Source organism: Sebastes fasciatus, chromosome 8 (assembly GCF_043250625.1).
Source record: "Sebastes fasciatus isolate fSebFas1 chromosome 8, fSebFas1.pri, whole genome shotgun sequence".
Lineage (NCBI taxonomy): Eukaryota > Metazoa > Chordata > Actinopteri > Perciformes > Sebastidae > Sebastes > Sebastes fasciatus.
The window spans coordinates 16,905,173-16,925,777 of NC_133802.1; the positions used below are offsets into that span (position 1 = coordinate 16,905,173).

The 20,605-nt window shown below is 41.0% G+C and overlaps 2 protein-coding genes across 7 annotated transcripts in view; both read left to right on the forward strand.

The window, feature by feature from the left end:
- The window catches only part of LOC141772649 (protein bicaudal D homolog 2-like), a 44,228-nt gene extending 38,377 nt beyond the window's left edge, over positions 1-5,851 (forward strand). The window contains exons 10-12 of one of the 5 annotated variants that reach the window (XM_074643878.1): positions 33-264; positions 1,897-1,989; positions 3,572-5,851. In XM_074643878.1, coding sequence (XP_074499979.1) covers positions 33-264; positions 1,897-1,944 — 280 coding nt within the window. In that variant the 3' untranslated portion in view covers positions 1,945-1,989; positions 3,572-5,851. Of the gene's footprint in view, positions 1-32 lie in introns of all 5 variants that reach the window. The other 4 variants (XR_012594937.1, XM_074643877.1, XM_074643879.1 and 1 more) reach the window with 4 other exon arrangements.
- A 6,753-nt stretch (positions 5,852-12,604) lies between these two features.
- The window catches only part of fgd (faciogenital dysplasia), a 64,576-nt gene continuing 56,575 nt past the window's right edge, over positions 12,605-20,605 (forward strand). Inside the window, exon 1 of one of the 2 annotated variants that reach the window (XM_074643882.1) lies at positions 12,605-12,910. In XM_074643882.1, coding sequence (XP_074499983.1) covers positions 12,820-12,910 — 91 coding nt within the window. In that variant the 5' untranslated portion in view covers positions 12,605-12,819. The remainder of the gene's footprint in view (positions 12,911-20,605) is intronic. The other variant, XM_074643881.1, reaches the window with a different exon arrangement.

Below are 20,605 nucleotides of genomic sequence, written 5' to 3' on the forward strand. Positions count from 1 at the left end.
TACAATTTTCTCTCTCTCTGTCTCTGTTGCAGTTGTGACGAGTACGTCACTCAGCTGGATCAGATGCAGAGGCAGCTGGCTGCAGCAGAGGATGAGAAGAAGACCCTCAACTCCCTGCTGCGGATGGCTATCCAGCAGAAACTGGCCCTGACGCAGCGGCTGGAAGACCTGGAGTTCGACACCGAGCAGGTCCGCCGGGGAGGCATCGCCACCCGGGCTAGGGCCCGCAGCAAGGCCGCCAGCGGCGCCCTCAACCACCCCCACGTAAGTCAGAGTCTCACCTGCTCTGGCTCCGGTCGGCCAGAGCTCAGCAATGCCATGCCCAACGGCATTCTGGGAGGCCCTCCGGTCTTTTGCAGCGAGAAGTACAAGATCTACTGTGACTGAGGCGGCTGAGACGTCCGCAAGGGACTGCTGTGTACAGAGGGGAGGGGGCCTAACGGGCCAAACCCTCCCTGCCTTAGTGTTAAAGAGCCCCACTTGCTCGCTTAGCTCCCTGGCCAGCCCGTGCTCCTCTAGGGACTGCTGTGTGACTAACCGGCTGCTCGTGTGTGCTAGTGTAAACGCTTAAGGGGAATGCAGATGTATGTACAGTGTGCACTAGACGTTTGGACTGTAGTAGACATATATGGCATGTGGATTATAGGGCCCCGGTTATATTGGGGGTTTTGTGGGTATAATGGAGTGTCTATTCTTTCCGCTGTCATAGTGCTGTACGTATGATGTATAAGGTGGCAGCTTTTGTGCTCGTTTGTTCCGGCCCCCTGAGTGTATTACCTGGTATAACAGTAACACATTGTGGGGGTGGGGACTTGTAAAGAAGATGTCGATCTGACGGACGGTCTTGTGTCTGTCGGCATTGGTGCTCCTTTAATAAAAAGCCCCCCTTTCTCTCTCCTGCCTCTCTGTCCTGGCCCCCCCAGGACTGACCTGTGTCCAGCAGCCCACTGTCCAATCAGGTCACTCTTAAAGTAAAAGGAACTTTGAAGAGAAAGTAACTAAAATATGCAATCTCCCTCTGCTGTCTTGCTAAGGGAGCACAGTATGATTCTACTCAGAAATTCAAAAAGACTCCTCAGTGGGTTGGCTACTGGTTTTATGATGGAATTGTTCGGGCAGAAAAAGGAGCACCTGTGACCACAGGTGTTTATTTCAGGATCGTTTTAAAAGCTGTGATGCTAGCACACCAATACAATAGGGTCAGTAGAATCGCATGGCTTTGCAGCTGAAAACGCTTTTTTAACTGTTTTTCCGTTGTCAGGTGTGTGGTACAAGACGACCTTGTCTACTACAGGGCTCTGCATTGTAAAAAGAGGAGTTATTTGGTGTCTGGTGAAATACAGGAGGGCTATTCCATGTGAACCATCACGTTGCGATGGATTCTTTCAGAGCCATATGTTATAAGAGGGAAAGAACGTTTGACAAATCGATCTCCACACCCAAATTAAGTGCACTTCAGCATAGGTGCCTCAGGTTCCTACTTCTGTTAAAATGGATACAATGATTACTGTGATACAGAGATACAATATAGTTTTGATCAAAGATGATTTTTTAAAATACGGAGTCAATCCTAAAAGAGCACAAATCAAAAAGGCACCCACATGTGCACAATAAAATCTGCAAACGAAACCAACCGACCGCTCGGCAAAAGTGCCTGTCGACCCAAACACTTGATATATTTATCTATCTGTTGATGTAAAGCCCTGTCCTTGTGTCTCAACTTGAGCGTTCTTTTCCTTCCCCCCCCTCATCCTCCGTCTCCCAGGTCTATTTTTGGGAGATTGCTCCGAACTCTCAAATAATGTCTCTGTGGTTACGTGGCTGAAAAGCCTTTCCTCACGTCTCTAATCTGTGTCTTGTCGCTCGGTCGCCATAACGACCTTCTCTCTTTTTTAGATTGTCAGCAGCTTGCTCCCCCAGCATCACCACTCACCCTTTAACTAGAACGAGGAATTGTGGGGGAAGTTGCCCTCTGAATATTTTTGTCAGGTAACGTCCTCACAGATACGGTGTGTTTCTGATATTTGCCTGTGTGTGTGTATATCAGCGTTTACATGAAAGGCCCTCATGTGTGTATTCTGTTTTTAACCTTTTGCAAATGGAGGGTCGCTCTTTTCTTTTGTTTTCTGGTGTGAGAGGACAGAGCGACGTACTGTTTTTGTATCCACAATAGCTTTAACCCCTTGCAAGCTAGCATTACGCAAAATAGGAAAAAAAAATACAAGTGGGGCTTGTGTTTAATAAATCCATGTACTGCTTGTGGATCATAGACACATTAGCTTTATGATGCTAAAAGCAGGGTTGATGTGAGGGAAACCCTGCAAGGTTGATCAAATTATGCGTTTTCTACTACCACTATGCTATATATGAAAAATCTATATTCTTAATACGATCATGTTCAGGTTATAATCTTGCAGGGTCCCACTACAGTATTCCTTCCTCTCCTATATGAAGGAGAGGGAGCTCAATTATTCCTCTGAAAAATGGAATAATATCAGCGGTCAACCCTGCTTGAGTGTGCATCCATAAGCCGCCGCACACAGCATGGAGACGAGGCGATATATCGTGTACACACCTCCGTAGAGGTCGATCACTCTTTAAGTTTGAGATTCACTTAACTTACAAGCGTGATATATATATTCTTTTCTATCAGTTTGCGCTGACGGAGAAAAGACTTTGGGGGAGTAGAGGAGGGAGAACTACTCCTGTTGTAAAACCAGCTCCTGAGAGAGGAGATAAGAAAGCCAAACATGCTGGTGAAGAAATCCAGATGTCTGGCTGAGAGCTGACTCTCATACTGTGGAAAAATAAAAGAATCCAGGGGTTTCCTGAGGGAGAAACTCCTGGTAATTTTTGGAGGAAAAATAAAGAAACTGAAGGCTGGGTCGCTCAGTCGACCAGAGGACATTGATTCAAATTAGTTGAGCCCCTAAACCCTTCTTCTTGTATAGTGCTCTGTGGAACCACGGAGCAGTAGATAGACCCCAGGATGTGATTGTGACTAGAACCCCTTCTCTCCTTTTAAATAGATGAATTCCGACTTCGCTCCGTCTAGTTTGAAATCAATGTCTGGCTTATCTGGTGACATAACAGCATGCCACCTAAAAAGCTCCTCCTACCTCTGCTTGCAGGCTCCTCCCACGTCACCTATAAGTTTTTTTACCACATGATGCATCCAGTTTCTGATTTATAGTTAAGCCTGCATGTCAACCCTTTTTTTTCATTAACTTGCATGGCATATGAGAAAGACCCATCTCCTTTGGCCTGGGGGTGGTGGGATACGGCTTCAACTCTGTCCTATGAATCTAAGCTCATGGTACTTGTGAGTCATTGGCTTCCTAACTGCTCTCGCATCAGCTCCTCACAAACATATCGACGATGTTGATGTGACAGTAAAAAGCTCCTGGCATCAAATCAACTGCCTCAGGGCTCCTAACACGTCTCCCGTTGCTTTGACTAACTACAGCCGCCGCCTGCTTTGTCTGTGTGGACTCAGCTGCCACGCTAACAATCGCTCGAAATTGACAAATAATGCTAATGCTGATCATTTGTTTGTTTCTCCATTTTGCAGTAATTACAGTAGTTCCGCGTGGATGACGAAGTACCAACACAAGGTCCATTCTCGCTGCTGATTGAGTTCACCGAAAAGAGTTAGCATTAATAGGCCATTTGGACTTGAAGACAAAAAAAAACAAAAATGCTAAATAAAAACACTGATTTCCAGTCGACTAAACTGACCTACTTCCTCCTAACTGCTATTAAAATGTGATGGCTATTAAAATGACACATTTGCGTGCTGCTGCTGCTGGAAGCCAGTTTCTCACAGGTCCAATGAGCTGATTGAAACAGTTTGTGATTGGCTAATCTAACCCTCCAATGAGAAGCCAGGGGACATGGGGTTCTTTCTCAATGTAAATCAACAAGCTGTTTGGTCTGGTTTCATCTTTTTGTTTTGTTTTAGTTTATTTTATTTTTTAATCTGTGCACTTTCATTATATAGGATTATAACAGACTATTATTAACGTATGGGAAAGCGTGGTAGTACTATGGTTTGTGAGTTATTCAGTATACGTTATAGGACTATAGGATTATATACGTCCTCCTGAATCATCAAATAACAGAAACTATTTTCTCTCGTAAAAGGCTCCACAAACCACAGACCTACTATTACGACTTTATCCTCAAGCTTTTATCCATCAAATAATCATGTTTTAAATTGTTTTGTTACAACATATGTTATGCTGTTTCTTTTTTGTGTTTGTTCTACTGCCATGTTCTATACAAAAAAATCCAGGGTGATTCAAATTCTGGGGTTTTTTCATGTATTTATTATTCCTAGGAATAGTTCGAAATAACACGGTGAAACTTGACATCGCTCTGACTCCAATAGGTAAGTTGTGTTTTGGGAAAAATCACAGCGGTGATGATATGCTTTTCCTAACTTCTTACCGAGGGCGTTCCACTGAAACGGGATCACTGACTTTCAGAATTCTCTGCAAGTGCGACAATTAAATTCCAAATTGGAATTGTTTCATTCTCTCTTCGTTTATCGTGCCAAATCTTGGTGCACCGTTTAGGTTGAAAAGAATCGAGACTCGAAAAAGAAGACAAACCGTCACTGAGGAAGACGTAGTCGGGGCTCTCCTAGCGAGCGTCTGGGTTTTGCTTTTGGTTTGTTTAGTTCTTCGTTTCTGACCAGTAGTGCCTTTCATTGTTTCGAGGGAGAATCTTAGACTAGTATTTTATGTTTGCTTTTTTTATAGGTGAGGACTTCGGGTTCAAAATGACTGTGAGCAGCAATAAGTGCAAAGGGAATTTATCCCGTCTGCATGAGTGAGATGATAGTTTTGAAATTAGCTCAATAAAACTGAAATTGTATTGAATTCTTCAGGTCAGTGATCCCACTCAATAAATTCAGGGGTATTAAGAAAAAGGTTGTTTTTTATCAAACTGTGGGAACCAAATGAAATCCCTTTGGCCTCCTGCTATTGAACAAAATGCTCCAAGCATCTGTAATGTGTTTGGGTAGATTGGTGTACTATTGGAAACATCTACGCATCTCTAGCTTTGTTTGGTGAAGGTAATGTGATATCAATAGTATTGTGGAAAAAATGTGCAGAGAGCGCGTTTTCTCTTTCTTTTTGTCCAATTTGAGTTTTTTTTTTTTTTTATTATTATTATTCTTAAATCTTTTTTTACATCATTTTTGAGCATTATGTTTTCAGGAAACAGAAAACAAAATAAGCATCAACAAGCTTGAATAGTGCCATTACAGCCAATGCTTGTTTGTTGAGGCGTTAAACTTACCAATATGGACGAGAAGCTAGGAAATAAAAGTGCAATTCAGATAACGTTTTACATTTAAAAAAAAAAAAAAAGAGGAAGTTTTCTGTTTGCTGGAAGCCATAGCATTGTGATAATACAATTAGCTGTGCAAACTTTATATTGTCATATTGTGTTTCAGTATTGATCCATAATGAGAGTTTGATATCTTTATATGAAATAACGACTTCACCTGTACGTTGGTATTTATTTGCATTGTCATGCAGTACTGTATTCTTATCAATAATGTGCATTATGATTAGTGGCATATTGATTCCAGCTAAATGTCATATGCATGTTTCCCAGTCATGGGACCTTTACACAGAATTGAAAACAAACATGTAAACTTTTGTCAGGGTGCTTAAAACAATTTTGGAGAGAAAAAAAAATGAAAAGACGAGTGAAGTCTGATGTATTACTGCTGAACTAATCCGATGAAAGTGTTTTGTTTGTTTTCCAGTAGAGAGACGGGATGTCTGTGTAAAGGTAGTCATACTGGCTAAAATCAATAAATGTGACTTAAGTTCCACGGTGTCCGAGTGTTGTTATTTATAGCTCCTCCACAGAAGCAGCAGCAGACGAAGGGTTAACCAGGGAAGTATATGGTGTCTCCTCCGAGTGTTCCCAGCTGGAAGCTAGAGGCAGGGGAACTTTCCAGCTGTCTGAGCGGCTCCAGGACATGATCACATTTCACACAATGCACAAAAACACTTCCACCATCTACCCCCCCAACCCTTCTCTCTCCCTCTCTGTCCTTTCTCTGCTGTCTCGCTTAAACCTCGCTCCTCCCTCCTCCCTCTTCCCATCTCTTTTCCTCTCCTCCCCTCTCCCCGCCGTCTGGAGATACGCCCACACACCGATCCGAGCCAGTTTCTTTTGACCTTTGGTGCACCCAGCACTTCCTGTCCAGGCTCTGGAGGCCGGCGCTCTTCCCAATTAATGCTTACAGCCAGTTTAAAATGGAGGAGAAATGCTGTTTGGCTCCTTCAGAAACAACCCATACTTGAATTCAGATAAATGATTTCAACTTTTAAATGTTGGATGAATTCTTGTCTGGACTTTTGTGAGTATCATGGGATGTGCTGGCACAAATAGAAGTAATTTTAAACTTGTAGCTTACTCTAAATGAACAATGGGAAGCAAAAGGGTTAGCCTTCCATAACAAAGGAGGGAAATATTATTAGAATATCCCTCTAAGGTACAGATACTGTTGCATATTCTCATGCATGACATAGTGATCCTGGCTTGACTCTGTTTTTGTAGCTTTGGTCAAGTCTGCATTCACTGATAGTGTCAAAAGCTGAATGATTTAACCATGTATCCTTTACCTTTTGCAATCAACACACTCTCAGTCACAGCATGTGATTTTCAGGTGTTAAAACCGTCTCTGGTTGGTTAGAGGTGTGTGTTTTGTGCTGTCTGCTTATTGTAGCTGGTAGTTTATTGGTTTTTGGGACAAATAATATACCAAAAATCAGCCTCACACCATTTTTTATGTTAATTATCCTCCTTCACAGAGGCTATGTTGAGATGTTTTTAGTTTTTTACCAAATTATCATTTCATTTTCTTTTCTTTTCTTTTCAAATTAACTGAGCTACTCCACAATTTCCCCACATACCCCATGGCAACTGCAGCAGGGACCAACAGGTGTATCAATATTACACATACATAAATGATTTTAATATTACTCAAACAAAAACGAGCAGACTTGTTCTAAAAACTACAAACGTTGGTCGAATGAAAACTACTCCAACACAGTTCCATTTACCATAAAAGGGAACGTGTGTTATTTCTGACTTAAACCATTTCACCTGTTTGGCCCTTACAAACAAATCCAATTCAGAGAGGCTCTACAAAGTGGGGACTATCTTTAGTCTATTACAGGAATGGTCAGACACGGCCACCCCTAATCCGACAGTTGAGGGTGAAGGGGGTTCCCGAAGCTATTTGAGAGATTTACTTGATAAATTAAGTTCAAACCAAACAAACTGAATATCATCTTGACTGAGCCTTAACAGCAAAACGGCACAAGTTGGACCTTGCCAAATGTAGTCCAACGAAAATGTTCTTGAATGGTTCCTCCAGCAATTTAGTATTGCACTTCCATAAAGTTTGGTGGGACACACAAGTGACACATTTTCAAAAGAAAGGTCCAAATTGAAGCAACAGAGGCCGAGATGTCCTCACTTTTAGTCCCTAGTGTGGGTCAAGCTCTAAAAATCCTGGATACTACACTTCCCATAATGCAATGTAATAGGGTTGAGTCATCAGGGATATGTTTTTTTTCAAGTTTGGAAGCTCCTTCCAGAGCCACAGAAGACAGCAGCTGATTAATACTCCTCATGACGAGTAAACTGAACTTCCTGTGTAAAACCGGTTCCCTTTAAGTGAATGCACAATAACTGATTCTAGAAAGTGCTCTCAAACATACATAAAATGGTATTTCACATACAGTAATTAAGTACTTTCTACTTATCATACAATACAGCTTCAATCTTAACCGCTCCTAGTCCTCTCAGAATAACCATGGAACCATAATTATCATGACAGCCACACATCATCGCTGTGATTTAGTACGGCGAAACCAGTTGCCACCATTTACCATATGCCTTGCTGATTGAATTCGAATGGCAGAGTATTAATGAGAGCCAGCCAGAAGAGGTCAAGTCACCGATGACATCACCGTAGCCACAGTGGAGCCTTTGTTGGTGCCAGTCTCCTCTTATATCCTCCCCAACCAGGGCTCCACTGGAAATATGGGTCAGTGGGATTCATTCCATGGCATCAGTCCTGCTCTATTAATATGCAGGTGCTGTGATTATACGCTGGATGGAGGAGGGGTTCATACAGCAGTGCAGCTGTTTCCTATCTCAGCTGTGATGCACTATTAAGTTTCACCACTTGGGGGCACTATAATACAGCTGTTGACATCTTAACGAGCAGCTTTAAAAGTTGCTTTAAGGTCTGTGGCCTTAAAAAAAGAGAGAAACAAGAGTGTGTATTTGCACTTACAAAGAGTCTTCTTTATGTGTATCAGCCAGCTCTGTCGTGATGAATCCATGTGGAGCCTGAAGAGACAGAGAACCGCGGTCAGCTGACACATCCCTCACATGGATTTGCACACACACACACATTTCTGAACAGCTCTACTGGAGCAGAAATAATACCACTGAGGATGTTAAGTAATTTATGACCTGTGGAGTGTGAGCTCAGCCACATGGCATTAAAACATTCCTCCGTCCTGGCACTGGATGCAGGGTCTGAGTGTCCTCTCAGCCGTGACTCATGCATTATCTCCACCAAACTTTTGGTGTGGTGTCAGAATTGCAGGTTGCCACAGTATCGCCTGTGCCGTAGAACAGATGAGGTGTTGATTGAATCAGTACAAAGCTTTAATTTGCACCTGAAAGAGAGTGAATGAATGACGACTGGCACCCCAGACTGGAGTGTGATTAGTCGTGTGATTGGGGCGTTTACACCATGAGGCTTTCAGATGAGTGTAAACGCACTACGTGGCTCATCTCACACTTATCTGCGTCGACTTTCACACCTATCCTTCAGCACTCAATCACCTTTCTCTGTTAATCCTAATTGTCTTTTTCATACATTTTACTCCGTCTGTCACCTTCTCTCCCTTTATTTCCCTTCCCCTCTCTCTTCCTCCTTCCTCCCTGTCTGTGAATGCTGTTGCTTCACCCTGCTGCTCTGTGGCAAAGACCGGAGGAGCCCCAGGGAAGCGGAGGAGAGGATGTATCCCAGGGGGCTGTTTGGTGTTCTGCTTTCTGTGGACCAGCATGCCCCAGACGGGCTGACAGGCAGCTCCATGCACTCGGAGGCACTAACAGGGGCCTCTGGTCTATTTAAAACACCAGTTCAGTCATCCACAAAAAACTTGGCCTTTCAGACTCTGCAATGACATGTTCAGTGTTCAGAATTTTTCACTAAAGCAAAAAAAAGAGGTTAAAGCAAAAGAGGGGATGTGTTTTTCTATTATTGTATTTGCTTGTGTCTGCAAAATGAAAGTTTTTCAAATTTGTAATTAGTGTGAGCCGGTATAACTGAGGGAAGAGGTGATAAATTATATAGATACAGCTTATTAGAGAGGAGTACAGGTCAATGAAGTGGCCTGTTGACTGGCAAGCAGCCAGACAGGGAGGCATTATCATTAGAGACCCTGCTGTTGTCTGTGTTGATCTGAGGCAGATGAAAAGCGTGCAGCAACAGCGCCACTCACAAAAGGGGTTAATGATGCGTAGCTGAGTTGACACGTGTTTCGAAAAGATGAGGGGGCTGCACAGATGTAGACGGACAAAGAGAGGGGTGAGGCGGGTTGGAGGCCACACAGCTGTGCTCCTGGAGTTAAAAATAATCCCATCATTGAGGCAAAATACATTGATATACAGACTGTATTACTTTACCTTTGTAAAAGTCCCATTACAAAATACTCCATTGCAAGTAAAAGTTCTGCACAGAAGTATTATCAGCAAAATGTATGTAAGGTATCAAATGTAGAAGTGCTAATTCTGCAGAAAAATGGACCCTGTGTATAAGCATAATTTTACTGTTGTAGGTGGAGCTGGTCAAGTTTAATCCAAGATAAATCTGAGGTGTCATGAGATGAATAATGAGAGTTGGAAACCAAAAAGCTGCAACACAAAATTCTATTATGTTTTGGACTTTTCTGCAATCTTGGCATTTTTGGTGTAATATTAAATAATCGTATCTTTTGGGCCTCCAACAGTTATTTAAATGAAACCGTCTACGAAATTTAGAGGGGAAATAACGTTTTGGTGGATAATGCAAACAACTACATTTTTGTAAATAGTCACAAGCCAAAAAGGTTGAGAACCACTGGTTTAATCCGGCTAAATCTGATATTCAGAGCATTAATATAGCACCAAACAACTATGTAAGGATATAAAGGTTTAATGTCTACCTGAGCAGAGAATGAAGTCACTCTCCCTCTGTATGTGTTGTAATCAGAGTTTCTCCTTGCTTTGTTTACATCGCCGGGCTGCCCACTGGCTAGCTCATGGCTGCTGCTCTGCACTGCTCTCATATATATGGCGGTTACTGCTGATAACGCTGTCTAGACCATATGGTCTTGACCAGGGCGTCGTAGCGGAAGCTAGCACCAACCCTCCGGTTCCCTCTCAGGTAAGCACCGTTAGCTGCTAGCCGCCTTCTTGCTGTTGCCTTGTTGAAATTTGATGAGAGGCAACAGAAATGCTCCCAATGCTATATTTCATTGCACGATAAACTTATATGTTTTTTTATGTTAAATGATAACCTGAAAAGTAACTATAGCTGATAAATGTAGTGAAGTAAAAAAGCAAAATACAATATTTCCATCTGAAATGTAGAAGATGTAGAAAGAAGTAGAGCAGCTAGCTACTTGAGTAGCTAAATGTACAGCAGGCTACTGTAATGTCATGTGACTTATTGGCACCACTGCAGACAAGAGAGTTGTCACTGCTTTCAAACAGTAATGTGACCTAATAATACTATCAGACTTTGAACTTCAACAGGACAATACAAGCAACATAAAACTACATTTTATGACTATAACAATCTCCAAATTCAAAATGAGTTTTGTCCTTCCTTATTACTCCGTACAATGATCCACAGAGGGAGCCGGGCAGCATCTATTCAGCTGGCTGGAAACTCAAGATAATCAATTAAAAGATGAGGAGAAAGCCATGAGCAGTGACATGGAAACACAGTGTGCCAGTTTGGCTCTTTTTTTTCTTCTTCTTCTCCACACTAATAGGCATGCTGTGTAGTTTTCAAAGCACACAGCTATCTCTTGAAATAGGCCTCATCCTTTTCATGACTCCACGTGACAGCTCATGACATGCCTCTGTGCCGATGGGCATGGCATGACTGAAAAATGCACTATTGAAGATAGAAAACTAGAGTTTAAGAAGACACGGTGGATTAAAGAAAATATCTATGAAAGGAATTTAAAGTGGAGTGTTGGGGGTTAAAGGATAACATTAACTTGGTTATTGTTGTAAATGTAAGGAAACGTAAACTGATTAATTTCTGTTTGCTACAAGTCAAACGTGTCATAGCTTTAAAATGGAAGGATATTCTGAGAACGAACTCTAGTCAATGGATTAAAGAGATGTCTTCTAGTCTGGCATTAGAAAAACTGACTTTCACAGTAAGAGGTAAAGTTGAGGATTTTTACATGATGTGGAAACCTTTCATACATTTTATGAACGGCCTGACTGTAGATCCCTGTGATCAGATAAGGATTGGTGCTACCACTCCAAGGTATAGCTTGTAATTTGTATCATTGCTGGAGCGGGATGATTGTGAATAGGGAGATAGAATAGGATGATGACTGGATTGTACACAGATTTTTTTTTTTATTGATTATATGTATATGTGTGTCTGTATGTGTATGTACTGCGTGTGCGTATATGTGTATGTATGTATATATGTATACAGTATATATATGTATATCCTCCTGAGACCCAGCCCATTGACATGTGTCCTATGTAGTGAAAATGTTGTCCACGTGCATATCCTCTTACTCTTTTGACCTACTCTATCAACCCCTGGGGTATTGTAAACAGGACATCATGGGCTTTCCAGTGATATGTCATGTGTTTTTTTTAAATCGAGTTGAATGTACTCTTGGTTTAATATCATTCTATAGCCATTATTTTTTGTATCTTCTAAATTCGGCTGTCTTTTCATACTGAAATGGTCCTGTGGTCCACTACAGTGGACATATTGCAAAATTAGAAATAAAAATTAAAAAGTATAAATTATAAGATTTTCTTTTAACCCTAAATAGGAAGGAAATCACACAAAAAAAAATTGGAAGAGACTTTTTTTTACTCGGGGAGGATATATAAATAGATTTTTATTTTATTTTACTGTTTTAAATTGTATTTAATTTTATTATTATTTTACTTGTGTATATTCTTTTTACTTATATATCTATTTTTTTGTATATAATATGTTTTTCCTGTATCTATACTGGCTTATTTTATACTAATATTATAATAATATAATGTTATTATTGGGGACGTTTGTGAATGTTTGTTCTGTTGTATCAAAATGAACAAAAAAACAATAAATATAATGTTGAAAAAAGAAAACTTGGTTATTGTTCTTTCCAATCTTTCAAAATAGTATATATATATATATATATATATATATATATATATACTACTAGTATTCGCACTCAATGAATGGGGTTGTCGTGCTCGCGCCTCGTACGGGAGCGCGCATTTTCTTTTTCTCTTTTTTCTCTCCAGCAGCTCAGAGGAGAGAGTTTGGTTTCAGGAGAGGGAGGAGAAGGGACTACATGGAGGACTACACTGCTCTTATTCTGCACTAACAAAATGACCTAAAGTCTCCAGCGTCCGTTAGGAAACCGTGCAGTGTTTCATAGTGTTGTTTTTTATTATCGACAAACAGGAAAAGAGGATCTCTGAAGTGGAGGCGTTCCTCCTGAGTTTAGTAATCTGGAGCCGCTGATGTTGCCAGTTCCTCCGAGAAAAAGACGGGATCCAGCAGAGAAAGCCCGGAGAAGAACTTTGTGCAAGATGCAGGGGGTTTCAGCTACTGGTGAGTGAATTAACCTTATAAATAAAAGGCTTTGCTCTTCTTCTTCTCTGTCCTCTTTTAAACAGAAACAAAATGCGTTTTTCTTGAAGTTGTTTCTCTTGTTCTTGGCTCGCATTGCGCACAGGATTTGAATTCCAAAATGCTTTTGCCAGCTGTCAACGGGGCAGCTGCTGCAGGCCTGCATCAACTCTCAGAGACAACAACCTAAAAGAGTTGTTTTGCTGCTTCACAAAACACAGAGACACACTGAGAGGAGCAGGAGTTAATGGTGTTATTGGGGAGCTGACATGGCAAGAATAAGGAGCAAAGCTGTGCCAAAACCCTGAGAGAAGAAGGACCTCACAATTGGCCCAATTTGTTTATTTTTGTTTATTTGTTTTGCACAATTTAAGACTATACAACATAACAAAAAAATAAATAAGTGATATAAAGTGCAGGAAGAGGCAAAAACCCCACTGGGTTTATCTGAAGCCTCCACCTATAGAGACAAGATTAATATAAAGAAATAATATGACTACATAATAGTGATAACAAACAATTAGGACAAGATATATATAATAACAACAATAACAATACAGTAAATATATCAAAAAAGACAAGTGTTTGTGTGTGTGTGTTACATGGAAGTGTATGGTTAGTGTTTGTGAGGAGGATATTGATTGAGATATCTATAAAGCCTTCTTCAAACAACATTGTGAGTGGAAAAACCCCCCAAAAAACATAAAACAGATACATGGACAACATGGGGGAAATGCAATTACAAAACAGCAATTAAATGACCCTTTAAGCGACTTTTGAAGATGTTAATTTTACAGATGAACAGTTTATTGATAGATTTTGAAAAGCTACTCCATAATTTTTCAATCTGACAGAGGCCCCTCACACTGGCACACACACAGTTATCTGTATAGTATATATATATACAAATATATATATGACCAGGAATGAAACATTGAGCATGTTAGAGTTGATAATGGTGAGTAGAACAGGAGTCATTCATCCTCCTCCTTACTGTAGTGTCTGTATATATATATATATATGCCAAACAGCTCCACTGTCACAGTGTAGAGTGGTATTTGAGTGGAGGAGAGAGTGTGTTCGATGCTCATGAGATTAGGATTTGTGTTTAAATTGTCTGTCTCTCCATCTGACTGGTATATGAGGACAGCTTTGTCTGTCTTTGAGGAAGTGTGTGTGTCAGTGTGTGGTTTCCTCTCTGCATTACTTGCAGATATTTTTGGCCCTGAGAAAGATGCATCTCTGCTATACCATACCACCACAATCACAAAAGAGGGGGGGAACTTTTTTTGTTTTTCTTTCGTTTCAAATTCATTATTCGCCGTGTCCAGATCATTGTTCGTGATCTCCTATAGATGACAGATCTGGGGCATGTGGCTTAATATTCCTTATATCAGTTTAACCACAATGAGTGACTGTGAGAACCAAAACTCCAATAGAAAATTCAGCTAAATCTCAAGATCTTTCACACAGAGGCCTTTGGAATAAAGTGCTATAGCATGCAGACAAAGAAAGGGGGAGGGTTGTATAGTGATAGAGATGAAGTGCTGATGGGATGATATCAGGCTGCAGCAGCAGAGGTGAGCTATGCAGAGAGAGAGAAAAAGGAGAGTGTGTTTGTTGTGAGGCTCAGGGGAGGAATCGATCTGCCGTCCTCCTGGCTGACTTTCTTTTTCCGGCAGTCCAGCATCGTTTCTCTCCCACACACACTCTCATTCCCAAGGCCTTGCTCGTTTTTTGTTTTTTTTTGCAGTTCCCTCTTTCTCTCCCACACTGTCCCCGATCAATCTCTCTGCCTGCCTTAAACCCCCTCCCCAACACACACACACACACACACACACACTGCAACCGCCGTCAAATGAAATACATCTAATTTTTTTCTCTTCTCTGAAGTTCCCCCCAACTCTATTCCTTCCACATGGGAACCCAACCAGCCTGTGTTGCACTCTCTAATGCTTATTTTTGTGTTTACGATGGGAGGGTCAAAAGGGTTGAAGGCTGCTCGCATCAGATCATCGGAGAATCTATTAAAATAAACCACATCACAAACAAACCGCGGTGGGATAGATGGCATGCCTCTCGGTTTTCTTCCACCTCATTCCTCAGACATGTTTCCAACTCCGTAAAACTTTTCTGACAGACTTCACTCTCTGTCTTCTTTACTGTACGCGATCTTCTGAATGTCTTAACCTCTTCTCACAGATGCAGGACAATGGAAGTCCACGTGTGGCAGCAGCTAGATGCTCTGGCGTGGACCTTCCTGGCTGGCTGTTTAGGTTATTTATTATTAACAAAAGCTATTGGGCCCGTCTGTGTTTAACCAAGCTAATGTAAACATCTCCCCTCGGTGTTAGATAAACACAGAGCACGGGAGTCAGAGAGGAGGATGGTGAGAATATTATCCAGCTCCCACTTTGTTCCCACTTGTTTTTTTAGCTCGGATGACCCTGCTGTTGCTCCCCCACAGTTTTGTGAACTTGTGTTGACGGCCAAGTCTTTGAAAATTGGCTCATTCCATTGTTCAGTTTACCTGTTAACACAGAAGTTATCCATGCAATCAAATCAAATCAAATCAAATCAAATCAATTTATTTTTGTATAGCGTCAAATCACAACAGAAGTTATCTCAAGACGCTTTATATGTAGAGCAGGTCTATGACCGTACACCATAGTTTTGAGACCCAACAGGATCCACCAAGCGCACTGCAGACCTATGCTGCTCCAGATGTGTTTCTGAAGGTCCATCTCAATCATCCAGGTGGTACAATGTCTGGAGAAAGTTGAATCCAAATCATTAGACAGGAGTTGTGATTGAAATATAGTGGCTTAGCTTTTTTGTTATATCTATAAAATGCACACAGATGAACAATTTTGAGTAGGAAGTAGTTTTCCTTTCCATTTAAGAAGTAAATGTGTTGGTGGATGGAAGAGGAACATTTTTCCACTCTCGGTGCATTCCCTATAATATCACCAGTGCTTAGCTGTTTTGGGTTGTATGCAACCCTACTGGTTATTTACAGACATTAGCTCATTTCTTTGCAGAACAACAGCCAGGTGCAGTGACTGTGTGCACAGCATGCCGAAGTGTAGTTGTCACAGTGAGGTTTCTATGGTGTGCAGGTGGTACCGTCGCCTATACAGAGACCAAACAACAACACACTGCTGCCAGAGATGCTGCACAGAACCTAGATCTGCTCAATTAATCCAAATTTTATTGAAATCGCAATATGGCCTATACTGCAATTTTCAAATCGCAGGAGGTGCAGTATTTGTTAAAAGGTGAAATGTGTGTCATTTTAAATGTTTAGAGATGTCCTGGCCTACATATCATATTCTACAGACTCAGGAAAACATCTGTGTTTGGTACAAAACCCCTGCAAAAATCGCTTTTTAATAAAAATGAGAATAATGATGTAAAAATCATCATTCCCTCTAATATCGCAAAATCATATCGCTATTGTGTTATCAGTTACAATTATCACAATTGGATAATTTCTTAAAATCGTACAGCCCTAACAGAAGCACTGAGCAGATGGGAAAACTGTTGTTTGCCATGAAATAGCTCCCACAACCACCTCCCTCTCACGCTTCATATCTGTTTGTGTCCAGATTAAACACATGAGATACAACGCATTAGACAGCTTTAGAGGTGTTGGATTTGATTTCACTTTTGGACAGATCTAAACTGTTTCCCCCTGCTTGGATCCTTATGCTAAGCTAGGCTTAAGGTGTCTTAACTCCAGCTCCGTACGTATGACACACAGATATGAGTCTTCATCTCTTTCTTAGAGCGAAAGCGCATTTCGTTAAATGTTGAATACTCCGTTCTTCTCCGACAGCGTTGCAGACAGCGGAGTCACAAAGATCACAATGGCAAAAATGTTTCTAAATGAAGTTCTCAAGGTGACCAACGGACCAGTCACCCGACAACTTGGTGTATTCCTGTAAGCCCCAATCTCCCTTACATCCCCTACACTTCTCTGTGTCTTATTCTGTGTGTGAGAGACAGCATGACTCAGTTCCCGGCCCATTCAGGAGCTTCAGGGCCAGCCTGAGTGTCACATTGATTTTCCTAATGGTGGTCATGTGTGTGGGTCCTGCTGTTCCAAAGGCTTCAGCTGAGACGGCACTGCAGTTTGTGTGTGTAGAAAAGAGGCCTCTGATTTGATTGACCCCTTTTCTGTCAGGCCATTTTGGGAAGTTTCCTCTTCCTCTTTGCTTGAGCTTTCCAATAGACTGTAAATGTCTGTTATCATGTCAAGTTTCTAGAGTGTTTGTGTTAAATTACTACAAGTCTGTCTTTGCACAAGATAAGATACTTTATTAGGTCTGCTGGTTTATCATCATTAGACTGGTGTGGCCCAGAACTGACTTTACGCAGGAGTGGGAGTAGAAACTAGTAGGGCTGCTCCCGCTTAGTCAACTAATTGGTCATTTTGGTAGGTCGACTAAGATTTCTTTAGTTGATTAGTTGTTTTTAATGCTTTTTTTCATGCTTTATGATATGATTTATTTCCAAGAAACTTATGAGCACATCTCTGGTAAACACAAGATTTAAAGTGGTGCTTTTGTGTGATTATTTTTTTCAGTCCATTCCAGTTTTACAGATCTGATGATAAAACAAACTCATCGATGACTCGACAAAATTGTACGAGTGTCAGCCGACCAATAATTACTTTGGTGGAGGTGGACGAGTTGCTACTGTTGCAGCCACACAGCTTGTGGAGTTATATTGGCCCTCCTGCTTAACAGGTTCTTGACTCATTTCTGTGTACTATTAGTAATTGGAAAAGAGTATCGGAACAAGGACGGTACTTTTCACCACACCTGTCCTCTTTAGTTGGAGATGGCCTATAAACAGTGGTTCCTGACCTCTTTGACGTATGACCTGTGAAGTTAAATGTCTGCTTCTGACCCCCTCATCATACGTTGTAGTGTGGACATGAGTTCAACCAAAGAGTGATTGTTTCGTTTGAAAGATTTAAAAGGCCTGAAGTTAAAAAAAAAGATGAATACAGTTTTGGTAACAGAAAGTTTTTCTTTGTTTTGTTCTACCTTTAATGATCTTAGGGCTCCTTAGATTTATTTTGGGACACCTTAGTGTCCCGACCCCCAGATTGGGAGCTACAGCAATATGATGATACAAGTGTTTTTATATATATTATACTTAATAAATAATGAACACTGTTCGTAGAAAAATTATCTGTATTATAATCGTAGCCACAGTTAGGCAGCCTTGTAGTAGTGTTTGAAGTAGGGGTGTCATGATATAGCGGTATTGACGATAACCGTGATATTTAAAAAATGATATCATTTTAACAATACACATGTGATAATATTGTGTAAATAATCCAGCACCTCTTAAATATTTTTTTATATATACAGTTATGGTTATAGACTCTCTCTCCACCCCCCTACACTCAGATTTTGAATGTGATTTGTCTGCCAAAAAAAGAGACAAAACGCACAATAAACAAAGTTAAAGATGACTATAGATTATCTATAGATATAACAATAATATTGTTATGGTGAATTCTTTTGGCCACGATAATCGTGTAGTGAAAATCTGATATTGTGACAGCCCTAGTTTGAAGCAACAAACAAATTGGCCTTTTAAACAACCAGTGTTTTCAAAAATATCAATACAGTATTATGTTGAGTATCGATACATATCAATACTGAATATTTGAAACGGTTTTAACGCTCATTTTCTGCAGTATCGATACACGGGTACAGCTGCGCTTTCTGCTCTCTCTCTCGTCTCTGACAGCGAGTTGACACGCACATCACCTTTTATCTTTTAATAAAAATCTAAAGTTGTATGCCCTCAAAGTGTGTCAATTAAAAATGGTCGAAAATGGTATTGAATATTGATATTTTTCAAGTTATTTTATCAAAGTAAGAAATACCAGTATTGTGACAACACTATAAACGACAGACTTCTTCATTTTTTAGCAGAAGTCTAAACTTTGGCGCCTGTGACAAAGCAGTTTTTAGAGCTGAGAGCTGAAGTGTTGTCTATATCAGAAGCCACATGAAAAGATCACACCAACAGTGTTTTTACAGATTAATAAGAGTGAAGGTAGCACTAGTTATGAGTCAAATATTGTTTGGTATTAGGATGTTTCTGTTCAGGAGTCGCGCTCCTTCCTGCACAATATGTTTATACTGGAGGTCTCTTGGCTTACAGTAGGGTCTGGCCGACACACACATGCACACACATGCACACACACACACAGGCGCACAAGGCGGAAGTGACCTAGTTTTCCTAAATGGTACCAACTGTTGGGGCCTTCTAGAAATGAACAGAATCACTTGGTGTCACCCAATAAAAGAGTGACATGTTAGATGTTGAGCATTACCCCAGAGACTAAATGAATCTCATCCCGGACCGGTCGGTCGTCTACATAGAGCTGTTGTGTGTGAGCCAGATGCCAGCCTGGAGAACGTTTAAGCTTGTGAGAGAGTGGGAGAGCTCATCGGATCGTTGACTTAGTCTAAAAATGGGAAAAAAATATATCTGTAATCAGCAATTTTTGCTTAGAAATCTAGTAAACAGGACAAAGAAAGGGCCCAGTTCAGAAGCCTAAAAGTCTTTGTCTGTGTCTGTGTCACAGGACGGGAAGGTCAGTTTCTGCACAGCCCTCTGTGTCTGTCTGTCTGTGTGTCTGCCTGTCTGTCTGTGTGTCTCTTCTCCAGTCTGCTGTCTGTCTGGATCGGACCTACCCTGATGAGGGGGATTTTCCTGGGAAAGTCATATGGAAAGAAAAAAAAAAAAAAACACACACACACAGAGTCTTAATAGTAAAAGCATGTTCCATTCTATTTCTCTCTCTCTCTCTCTCTCTGTGTGTGTGTGTGTGTGTGTGTGTGTGTGTGTGTGTGTGTGTGTGTGTGTGTGTGTGTGTGTGTGTGTGTGTGTGTGTGTGTGTGTGTGTGTGTGTGTGTGTGTGTGTGTGTGTGTGTGTGTGTGTGTGTGTGTGCATTTTATGAGTAGAGCTCCTTTCTAGCACACTGAAGGCATTGTGTTTTTCCTCTCTGATCATCAGAAGAGCAGGCTCGCTGGAATCGGGGCTTCCTGTACACACTGGGGTGAGGCAGGGGGATCTGGAAAGGAGGGAGGAAGAGGAAGAGGAGGGGGAGACAAAGAGAGAGAGAGATAGAGCCAGGTGGAGGTCACCTCTAGGTTAGATCGTGAGCAGCTTTAATGGCGACACTAAATCCTGAATGTGGTGATATTCTATATTTTTCCTGTGGAAAATAACAAAGCCAACTATGAATGTATTGTTCTAACAAGTATTGTCTGTGTATCCAAACCCTAATATAGCTCATTCCCCTGTGCCACAGACCTTCATTGTTGTCCAAAAACTATTAAAAACATCAATGAGCCACACCATCTTACTGGGTGACATGTTCCTCGGCACTGTAGTTTAGGGCTGCATCTAACGATTATTTTCATAGTCGATTAATCTAACGATTATTTTCATAGTTGATTTATCGATTAGTTGTTTGGTCTATAAAATGTCAGAAAATGGTGAAAAATTATGTTCAGTGTTTCCCAAAGCCCAAGATGACATCCTCAAATGTCTTGTTTTGTCCACAACTCAAGTATAATCAGTTTGCTGTCATAGAAGAGTAAATAATCCAGAAAATATTCATCTTTAAGAAGCTGTAATCA